Here is an 11,484-nt window from a genome sequence, read left to right as displayed (position 1 = left end):
TTTTGGTGTTTTAGTCATGAAGCCTTTGCCCATGCCTATGTCCTGAATGGTATTGCCTAGGTTTTCCTCTAGGGTTTTAATGGTTTTAGGTCTTACATTTAAGTCTTTAATCCATCTTGAGTTAATTTTTGTATAAGGTGTAAGGAAGGGGTCCAGTTTAACTTTTCTGCGTATGGCTAGCCAGTTTTCCCAACACCATTTATTAAATAGGGAATCCTTTCTCCATTGCTTGTTTTTGTCAGGTTTGTCAAAGATCAGATGGTTGTAGATGTGTAGTGTTATTTCTGAGGCCTCTGTTCTGTTCCATTGGTCTATATATCTGTTTTGGTACCAGTATCATGCTGTTTCAGTTACTGTAGCCTCGTAGTATAGTTTGAAGTCAGTTAGCGTGATGCCTCCAGCTTTGTTCTTTTTGTTTAGGATTGTCTTGGCTATGTGGGCTTTTATTCCATATGAAATTTAAAGTCGTTTTTTTCTAATTCTGTGAAGGAAGTCAGTGGTAGCTTGATGGGGATAGCATTTAATCTATAAATTACTTTGGGCAGTATAGCCATTTTCATGATATTGATTCTTCTTATCCATGAGTGTGGATTGTTTTTCCATTTGTTTGTATCCTCTCTTATTTCATTGAGCAGTGGTTTGTAGTGCTCCTTGAAGACGTCCTTCACCTCCCTTGTAAGTTATATTCCTGGTATTTTATTCTCTTTGTAGCAATTGCGAATGGGAATTCACTCATGATTTGGCTCTGTTTGTCTATTATTGGTGTATAGGAATGCTTGTGATTTTTGCACATTGATTTTGTATCCTGAGACTTTACTGAAGTTGCTTATCAGCTTAAGGAGATTTTGGGCTGAGACAATAGGGTTTTCTAAATATACAATCATTTCATCTGCAAACAGGGACAATTTGACTTCCTTTTTTCTTAATTGAATACCCTTTATTTCTTTCTCTTGACTGATTGCCCTGGCCAGAATTTCCAATACTATGTTGAATAGGAGTGGTGAGAGAGAGCATCCCTGTCTTGCATCAGTTTTCAAAGGGAATGCTTCCAGCTTTTGCCCATTTGGTATGATGCTGGCTGTGGGTTTGTCATAAATAACTCTTATTATTTTGAGATACATTCCATCAACACCTAGTTTATTGAGTGTTTTAGCTTGAAGTCTTGCATCCCAGGGATGAAGCCAACTTGATCGTGGTGGATAAGCTTTTCGATATGCTGCTGGATTCGGTTTGCTAGTATTTTATTGAGGATTTTCGCATTGATGTTCATCAGGGATATTGACTTGAATTTTTGTTTTTGTTTTTGTTGTGTCTGTGCCAGGTTTTGGTATCGGGATGATGCTGGCCTCATAAAATGAGTTGGGGAGGAGTCCCACTTTTTCTGTTGTTTGGAATAGTTTCAGAAGGAATGGTACCAGCAACTCCTCTTTGTACCTCTGGTAGAATTCGGCTGTGAATCCATCTGGTCCCAGACTTTTTTTGGTTGGTAGGCTATTAATTACTGCCTCAATTTTGGAACTTGTTATTGGTCGATTCAGGGATTTGACTTCTTCCTGGTTTAGACTTGGGAGGGTGTATGTGTCCAGGAATTTATCCATTTCTTCTAGGTTTTCTAGTTTATTTGTGCAGAGATGTTCATAATATTCTTTGATGGTAGATTGTATTTCTGTGGGATCAGTGGTGATATCCCCTTTGTCATTTTTTATTGTGTCTCTTTGATTCTTTTCTTTTTTCTTCTTTATTAATCTGGCTAGCAGTCTATTTTGTTGATGTTTTTCAAAAAACCAGCTTGTGGATTCATTGATTTTTTTTTTGAAGGATTTTTCATGTCTCTATCTCCTTCAGTTCTGCTCTGATCTTAGTTATTTCTTGTCTTCTGCTAGCTTTTGAATTTGTTTGTTCTTGCTTCTCTAGTTCTTTTAATTGTGATGTCAGGGTGTCGATTTTGGATCTTTCCTGCTTTCCCTTGTGGGCATTTAGTGCTATAAATTTCCTTCTAAGCACTGCTTTAGCTGTGTCTCAGAGATTCTGGTATGTTGTGTCTTTGTTCTCATTGGTTTCAAAGAACTTATTTATTTCTGCCTTAATTTTGTTATTTACCTAGTAGTCATTCAGGAGCAGGTTGTTCAGTTTCCATGTAGTTGTGCAGTTTTGAGTGAGTTTCTTAATCCTGAGTTCTAATTTGATGGCACTGTGGTCTGAGAGACTGTTTGTTATGATTTCCGTTCTTTTGTATTTGCTAAGTAGTGTTTTACTTCCAATTATGTGGTCAGTTGTAGAATAAGTGCGATGTGGTGCTGAGGAGAATGTACATTCTGTTGATTTGGTGTGGAGAGTTCTGTAGATGTCTATTAGGTCCACTTGGTCCAGAGCTGAGTTCAAGTCCTAGATATCTTTGTTAATTTTCTGTCTCATTAATCTGTCTTAAATTGACAGTGGGGGTTAAAGTTTTCCACTATTATTGTGTGGGAGTCTAAGTCTCTTTGCAGGTCTCTAAGAACTTGCTTTATGAATCAGGATGCTCCTGTATTGGGTGCATATATATTTAGGATAGTTAGCTCTTCTTGTTGCATTGATCCCTTTACCATTGTTTAATGCCCTTCTTTGTCTCCTTTGATCTTTGTTGGTTTAAACTCTGTTTTATCAGAGAATAGGATTGCAACTGCTGCTTTTTTTTTTTTTTTTTTTTGCTGTCCATTTGCTTGGTTAATGTTACTGCATCCCTTTATTTTTAGCCGATGTGTCTTTGCACGTGAGATGGTCTCCTGAATACAGCACACCGATGGGTCTTGACTCTTTATCCAATTTGCCAGTCTTTGTCTTTTAATTGGGGCATTTAGCCTGTTTACATTTAAGGTTAATATTATTATATGTGAATTTGATCCTGCCGTTATGATGCTAACTGGTTATTTTGTCCATTAGTTGATGCAGTTTCTTCATAGCGTTGATGGTCTTTACAATTGGGTATATTTTTGCAGTTGCTGATACCAGTTGTTTCTTTCCATGTTTAGTGCTCCCTTCAGGAGGCCTTGTAAGGCAGGCCTTTTGGTAACAAAATCTCTCAGCATTTGTTTGTCTATATAGGATTTTATTTCTCCTTCACTTATGAAGCTTACTTTGGCTGGATATGAAATTCTGGGTTGAAAATTCTTTCCTTTAAGAATATTGAATATTGACCCCCACTCTCTTCTGGCTTGTAGGGTTTCTGTAGAGAGATCTGCTGTTAGTCTGATGGGCTTCCCATAGTGGGTAATCCGACCTTTCTCTCCGGGTGCCCTTAACATTTTTTTCTTCATTTCAGCCTTGGGGAATCTGATGATTATGTGTCTTGGGGTTGTTCTTCTCAAGGAGTATCATTGTGGTGTTCTCTGTATTTCCTGAATTTGAATGTTGACCTGTCTCGCTAGGTTGGGGAAGTTCTCCTGGATAACATTCTGAAGAGTGTTTTCCAACTCGGTTCCATTCTCCCCGTCACTTTCAGGTACACCAATCAAACATAGGTTTGGTCTTTTCACATAGTCCCATATTTCTTGGAGGCTTTGTTCATTCTTTTTCATTATTTTTTCTCTAATCTTGTCTTCATGCTTTATTTCATTAAGTTGATCTTCAATCTCTGATATTCTTCTTCCGCTTGATCAATTCGGCTATTGATACTTGTGTAGGCTTCATGAAGTTCTTGTGCTGTGTTTTTCAGCTCCATCAGGTCATTTATGTTCTTCTCTAAACTGTTTACTGTAGTTAGCAATTCCTCTAACCTTTTTCCAGGGTTCTTAGCTTTCTTGCATTGGGGTTAGAACATGCTTCTTTAGCTTGGAGGAATTTGTTATTACCCACCTTCTGAAGCCTGCTTCTGTCAATTCGTCGAACTCATTCTCCATCCAGTTTTGTTCCCTTACTGGCGAGGAGTTGTGATCCTTTGGAGGAGAGGAGGTGTTCTGGTGTTTGGAATTTTCAGCCTTTTTGTGTGGTTTCTCCCCATCTTCATGGATTTATCTACCTTTGGTCTTTGATGGTGATGACCTTTGGATGGGATTTCTGAGTGGACGTTGTTTTTATTGATGTTGATGCTATTCCTTTCTGTTTGTTAGTTTTCCTTCTAACAGGCCCCTCAGCTGCAGGTCTGTTGGAGTTTGCTGGAGGTCCGCTCCAGACCCTGTTTGCCTGGCTATCACCAGCGGAGGCTGCAGAACAGCAAAGATTGCTGCCTGTTCCTTCCTCTGGAAGCTTTGTCCCAGAGGGACACCTGCCAGATGCCAGCTGGAGCTCTCCTGTATGAGGTGTCAGTCAGCCCCTGCTGGAAGGTATCTCTCAGTCAGGAGACACAGAAGTCAGGGACTCACTTGAGGAGGCAGTCTGACCCTTAGCAGAGCTCGAATACTGTGCTGGGAGATCATCTGCTCTCTTCAGAACCGGCAGGCAGGCTGAAGTCATGCCCACAGCTGCCCCTTCCCCCAGGTGCTCTGTCCCAGGGAGATAGGAGTTTTATCTATAAGCCCCTGACTAAGGCTGCTGCCTTTTTTTCAGAGATGCCCTGCCCAGAGAGGAGGAATCTAGAGAGGCAGTCTGGCTACAGCGGCTTTGCCAAGCTGCACTGGGCCCTGCCCAGTTTGAATTTCCGGGTGGCTTTGTTTACTCTGTGAGGGGAAAACTGCCTACTCAAGCCTCAGTAATGGTGGACGCCCCACCCCCAACCAAGCTCAAGAGTCCCAGGTTGACTTCAGATTGCTGTGCTGGCAGCGAGAATTTTAAGCCAGTGGATCTTAGCTTGCTGTGCTCTGTCGGGGTGGGATCCACTGAACTAGACCACTTGGCTCCCTGGCTTCAGCCCCCTTTCTGGGGGAGTGAATGGTTCTGTCTCACTGGCATTCCAGGCACCACTGGAGTATGAAAGAAAAAAAAATAAATCCTGCAGCTAGCTCAGTGTCTGCCCAAATGGCCACCCAGTTTTGTGCTTGAAACCCAGGGCCCTGGTGGTGTAGGCACCCGAGGGAATCTCTTGGTCTGTGGGTTGCGAAGACTGTGGGAAAAGCATAGTATCTGCTCCAGAGTGCACCATTCCTCATGGCACAGTCCCTCACAGCTTCCCTTGGCTAGGGGAGGGAGTTCCCTGACCCCTTGGGCTTCCCAGGTGAGGTGACACCCTACCCTGCCTCTGCTTGCCCTCTATGGGCTGCACCCACTGTCTAACCAGTCCCAATGAGATGAGCCATGTACCTCAGTTGAAAATGCAGAAATCACCTGCCTTCTGCGTTGATCTCACTGGGAGCTGCAGACTGGATATCCGGCCATCTTGAAAGCTGAACCTAAATCTTTTTTTTTTTTTTTTTTTTAAGATGGAGTCTCGCTCTGTCGCCCAGACTGGAGTGCAGTGGCATGATCTTGGCTCACTACAACCTCCATCCTCCTGGGTGCAAGAGATTCTTCTGCCTCAGCCTTCCAAGTAGCTGGGATTACAGGTGCATGCCACCATGCCCAGCTAATTTTTTTGTATTTTTAGTACACAGGGGGGTCTCGAAGTCCTGACTTCCAATGATCTACCCGCCTCAGCTTCCCAAAGTGTGGGATTACAGGCGTGAGCCACCACACCCGGTGATCTGTCGGCCACTTTCATTGTCCTCTGTAGCTAATCACCCAACTCTGTGCCTGTGTTTTACAACAAAAACCTGCACGTTTATAGCAGCTTTATTTATAACTGCCGAAAGTTGGAAGCAACCAAGATGTCCCTCAGTTGACGAATGGATTTGCCTGGGCCTGGCTCCCCTCTATCTAACCAGGAAGTGGAGTGTGATTGTTTGTGTGTGTGTGTGTGTGTGTGTGTGTGTGTTAGTGGAAGGATGTGTGGTTTCTCTCTGCATGGATGAATGAGTGTATTTGGAGGGTCACAGTGCTGAGAGACTGTAACTGGGATTAGGTTTATGGGTATGAGTGAAGATTATAAGTGTGTAACCCCTCACATGTGTACTGTACTTTATACTTTAAGTGGCAGCATAGTGCTTAACCATGGCACCAGCGGTTAACGCATAGACTCTGGAGCTAGATTTCTTGGGGTTCAAATTCTGCCTCAATTCTGTGTGACCTTAGGCAAATTACTTAACTTCTCAGTGCCTAGTTTCCTCACTTGTAACACAAGGAAATATTAACAGATCCCTCCCCCTCTTTTAGGATTATTTTGAGAATTAGAAGAGTTAATATATGTTAGGGGCTTAACATAATACCTGGCATGTAGTAAGAGCTAATTAAGTGTTCACTGTTATAATTTCTCATTATAACTACAGAGTATTTTGATATTTCAGGGAGAAATAATATGTTTGTTTCCACTGCTTTCACAACCCTGTGTTGTAATTAGCACTGGTTCCGCTGACACCCAGACACAGAGGCTCTGGGAGATTTCTGGCTCTAGGCCATAAAGTCCCACAAAGACAGAGTTGGGACTCAAGCTGAGGTCCTGTGATTCCACTGGGGAGCAGGAGGAGGGATTTGCAGGTGATCTTTCTGGGCCTCCTTAGGTGCCCAAGATGGACTCAGGCAGGCAGCTCTGCTGTATGTGAAGCCAAGTGAGGGGCAGTAGGGGGAGCATGCTGCAAGTACAACTTAACCTCCCTGTATCCCCTCTGCCCACTTACCCTTACTCCTTTTTCTACCCAGATAAGGAGGGTTCCTGCCCCCAGGTGAACAGTAACTTCCCCCAGCTCGGCCTCTGTCGGGACCAGTGCCAGGTGGACAGCCAGTGTCCTGGCCGGATGAAATGCTGCCACAATGGCTGTGGGAAAGTGTCCTGTGTCACTCCCAATTTCTGAGGTAGGTGAATGGGAGACAGAAAGCACATTGATGGCCAGGTGTTGTGAGAAACAGGAGAAAACGTCACCCAGGCAGAGGTGAAGGGAGGTTAGTTGCAGAGACAGTTGGGAAAGGTATACCAGAGGGGTGACCCTCAGCCTGTTCTAAACGAAGAGTAAAAGGTGGGCAGTCTGATGAGCTGCATGGGGAGGCTGTCTCAGGTGGAGGGAACAGAATAAGCAAGAGCTTGGCCAGGTATGGTGGCTCACGCCTGTAATCCCAGCACTTTGGGAGGCTGACGTGGGTGGATCACCTGAGGTCGGGAGTTCAAGACCAGCCTGACCAACATGGATAAACCCCATCTCTACTAAAAATACCCCCCCAAAAAACCAAAAAAAACCAAAAAACAAAAACCAAAAAACCTTTATGGGCTTGGTGGTGGGTGCCTGTAATCCCAGCTACTCAGGGGGCTGAGGCAGGAGAATTGCTTGAACCTGGGAGACAGAGGTTGTGGTAAGCCGAGATGTCACCATTGCACTCCAGCCTGGGCAACAAGAGCGAAACTCCGTCTCAAATTTAAAAAAAAAAAAAAAAAAAAAGCAAGAGCTTGGTGGTACCCTTGGGCTGAAATCTTGTGGTTTTCATGTGCTACTTTTAACAATTTCTCAGCAAAGGAATCTGAAGATAACTGATAGAATTCAATAGTGCACAGGTGAGCAACTGAAGCCCAGAGAGGGGGTGTGCTCTTGGTGCCCGAGAGGGAACTATGGTTTCTCTAAACTAAGCTATGGTCTCCCTGAAGCCAGAGCTCTCAGATGCCAACTGCATGGATAGGCTTTGCAGTCAAGAAGACCCAGGTTCAAATGTTAGCTCTGACACTTACCTAGCCTTTCACCTCCCTGAGTCACAGTTATCTTGGTTATAAAATGCAGCTAAATAAGATCTAATGGATCAGATAATCCCATTTAAACCTAAGGAATGAAGGCATGGCAGAACTTCCTAATAGTAGAGGGATTCTTAGGGAAAGAAATGGCCATGGTCCCTCAGGAAGGCCACAGTGGACATCCGGGACCACAGTATACCCAGGTGCCTGCTAGGGATGGTCTGAAGGAGAAGAGTATGTCTAGAATCTGTAGAAAATGCAAGCAGGCCCCCCCAGAAGGTGAGGCTTTGCTGCATGGGTGTGTGGGATGGGGTGGGGTCAAGGAGCTGGTGTAGGATTTAAGCTGCAGGTACTCTTGCCTAATCTAATGGATATTGTTGTCGATGGTGTTGTTGTGATTTTCTTCTTCCAGCTCCAGCCACCACCAGGCTGAGCAGTGGGGAGAGAAAGTTTCTGCCTGGCCCTGCATCTGGTTCCAGCCCACCTGCCCTCCCCTTTTTCTGACCTCTGTATTCCCTCCTGGGCTGACCACAGCTTCTCCCTTTTCCAACCAATAAAGTAACCACTTTCAGCACGTTCTGTCTCTGTCTCCCCTGAGTTGGGCTGAGGTGGGTGGGCAAGTGTTAAGGGTGTGACCAGATCATCCAGGCATGAAAGAGACTGGTAGGTGTTAGCACTCTCCTGGCGGATCCTTGCACCAACCCTGTGAATCTGGTCATTATTCCTCCAGGGGGATGGATGAGAAAACAGAGGCTCAGACGGGTGGTGGGATGCTTCCAAAGTCACTCAGATTCATTGCTGGGGGTGCTGATAATAGCAGCAGCATGTACCAGGTGCCAGACACAGTGCTGGGAGGTTTGCTTATGAGATCCTCTGGCTCCTCAAAACAGTCCCCAGAGTGGTAAACAACATACCCCTGTCATAGACCTGGACTCCATGAGGTTACTTGCCAGTGGCCACACAGAAAGATGGCAAAGCCAGGATCCTCTCTTGTTGATACTTTAAATCAAAGTTTTATTTTATATAAGTAATATAGTCATATGCATCAAAACTCAAAAGATTAAGAAAAGATATACAATGAAAAGTGTCTTTCACCCTTTACCCCCTGCCTCCACCTTCCACCCCAGCCACCAAGTTGTTTTCTATGGAGACAACAATTGTTCTCAGTTTCTTGTGTTTCTTTTCAGATGTGTATCCCCAACTCTCAATCCTTTCTCTCTCCCTTCTCTGTTTCTTCCTCTTTTCCTTTCTATTCCCCCTCTATGCCTCACTCTATTCTTTCTCTCTCCTCTATTCCTTCCTCTCCATCCTCTCTCTCCATGCCCCCTCTCTTAATGCCCCTCTGTCTATGTACATTCCTCTCTCTATCCCCTTCTCTCCTCACTCCCTATCTCTATCATCTCTTTCCATCTGCTAGAGTAGGTAGACATGAGCAGGACAAGAGAGGGCTCCCCCTCACACACCCAGGAATGTCGGGTGACTATCAGGTGATGGTCGGGTAGTGGTTAAACTGTCTCTCTAACATGATCATTGGGCTGGGCGCAGTGGCTCATGCCTGTAATCCCAGCACTTTGGGAGCCCGAGGCGGGTGGATCACCTTAGATCAGGAGTTTGAGACCAGCCTGGCCAACATGGCCAAACCCCATCTCTACTAAAAATACAAAAATTAGCCAGGCATGGTGGCGGGCACCTGTAATCCCAGCTATTCTGGAGGCTGAGGCAAGAGAACTGCTTGAACCCGGGAGGTGGAGTGAGCTCAGATCACACCACTGCACTCCAGCCTGGACGACAGACAGAGACTCCATCTTTTTTCTTTAAAATAAAAAAAATTACAAATAAAATTTGTAATTGGCTCTGAAGAACAAAGATCAGCAACATTTTAAGTAAAAAGTAATAAAAAGGGTTATTTTAGTCTTCTATTAGTTCAGTCTATACAGTTAACACCTGTTCTGCTTGATATTCATGAACATTTCGGCTCTCCATGAGAGTCCTGAAAGTTTTCCCTTGATTCTCATGTCACAGTCTCCAAAGTTATCAGAAACCTGCGTTCAAGAGCACCTGTCAAAGTCCTATAGCTGATTATAAGCCACCTTTTGAAGAGAATCAAAACAAGACAATAATCGTCTGTGGGTGACAAAAAGTCTTAGAACAGCCACTACTAAGGCCACAACTGACTAAGAATTTTGGTTACTTCTGTGGCATACAACAATTTTACACAAGTTATTAATTATATACACTAAGCCATATCAGAATTACAGGACTTTCCAATAATTTTGGAACACATACTAATAACATTTATACAAATACAGCCCAAAGAAAGCTAAACACCATTTCATATTTGACAATGCTTCCTATATGATTTTTACACCTAATAAGCCAAATGTGTCATTTTTGGACTTTAGGGGACCTAATAGCTATAAGATTAATTAGGTCAGAAAAAGACATAATTTATAATTTGGTTTTGGAAAGTTTGTTACTATCAAAGGTTTAAAACACTTGGTATTATAAAAGAATTGTAGGCCATCCTAAGTCATCTAGCCAAAATAACTCAAAAATTTTAAAAAGGCAAAAAACTTTATTCATGGAAAATCTTGTTCAAAAGAGAAAGCCAAATTTCACCTTTGCATTAGTATACTATTAATATCAAACCCAATTCTTAGTAGAACCTTAGACAAATCTCTTCAATTTTAATGTTTGACCCTAAGGTAAGATTCTCATAAATCTTATGACCCTTGATACATTTTTGTTAAAGAGCAGATCAGTGCTCCAAGAAAACCCTTTTGTGCTTTTATTCCAATGTTCAATTTACAAAAAAACTGAATACTATCACTTTAGCCAATATGTTCACACACAGAATTTCTTTTATAAGATTAATCTTTCACAAACCTATCACAACTTGCTCAAACCTTCAGCTTTATCCTATCTTACTTAAAACCTTTAACTCTCTAAACTAGTGTAGCCAAAAAACTCCCACATCTCCATGCCTTCTTATAATTTTTTACCGAAAACACATTTCATTTTCCTAACACACCTTGCATGTAAAACGTTTCTTTAGTAGTCTCAATTACATGTTACACTGTTAACTCTTAGCAACTTTTATTTTTGCTGAAAACCCCAATAAGTGAGTGATTTTTAATTATGTAGCAGGTGTGGAGCCTAAGATATGAGACAAAGATGCAGGTAAGGTCTCTTTCCAGCATAGTGAGGGGGCATCCCCAACTCCACATGTCCACAGGCCTTACCTAGAGTCTAATAGCTCAAAGAATAGCTCTTCTTGGACTTTTTAAAAGTCAAAGAAGCACGTCAAGATCTTAAAGCATTAGCAAACCTAATATCCGACCTAATTTAGACTAAATGTCTTTATTTTACCAACAATTTTTTAAACTGTCCTTTTCTTCCAAAGCTTATTAAAGTCACGTGAACTAAAAGGCATTAGTTTTTATTTTCCTGGCAAAATATTTGATTTAAGCACTTATTTTTAAGCCAATTAATCAGAGCTCCTTCATATATGAATGTCACACACAAAACACATAAATATACAGACAGAAGAAGATCCAGTAGTTGTAAGATTTTTCATTGGGCAGTTTTTAAGTTTCTTAATTGGATTACTGGCTTCAGGGTGGGGTCCTTTGAGGAAGAGGGCTAAGAAAACATGCCATTTCTAGGGCCTAATAAGCAGATACAGATGGAAAGCAAAACAGATTCCCAAAAATTCAAGGTCATATTTTTATGCCAGATCCTGGATTTCCAAAAAGGAAACACTACAGAACAAGACAATGAATGATCTTACTGTGAGTTTCATTGCAAGACAACCCAGAGTCAAT

General features: G+C 42.6%; 1 protein-coding gene across 1 annotated transcript in view; it reads left to right on the top strand.

Moving 5' to 3' along the window:
* The window catches only part of WFDC2 (WAP four-disulfide core domain 2), an 11,589-nt gene extending 3,355 nt beyond the window's left edge, over nucleotides 1-8,234 (top strand). The window contains exons 3-4 of the mRNA XM_011983819.1: nucleotides 6,646-6,798; nucleotides 8,073-8,234. Of these exons, the coding sequence (XP_011839209.1) occupies nucleotides 6,646-6,797 (152 nt within the window). The 3' untranslated portion in view covers nucleotide 6,798; nucleotides 8,073-8,234. The remainder of the gene's footprint in view (nucleotides 1-6,645; nucleotides 6,799-8,072) is intronic.
* Nucleotides 8,235-11,484: the final 3,250 nt, after the last annotated feature.

Source organism: Mandrillus leucophaeus, unplaced genomic scaffold (genome assembly GCF_000951045.1).
Source record: "Mandrillus leucophaeus isolate KB7577 unplaced genomic scaffold, Mleu.le_1.0 Scaffold255, whole genome shotgun sequence".
In the NCBI taxonomy this organism is placed as follows: Eukaryota; Metazoa; Chordata; class Mammalia; order Primates; family Cercopithecidae; genus Mandrillus; species Mandrillus leucophaeus.
Note: the sequence above shows the minus strand (reverse complement) of the source record. Positions and strands in the feature narration are given on the sequence as shown.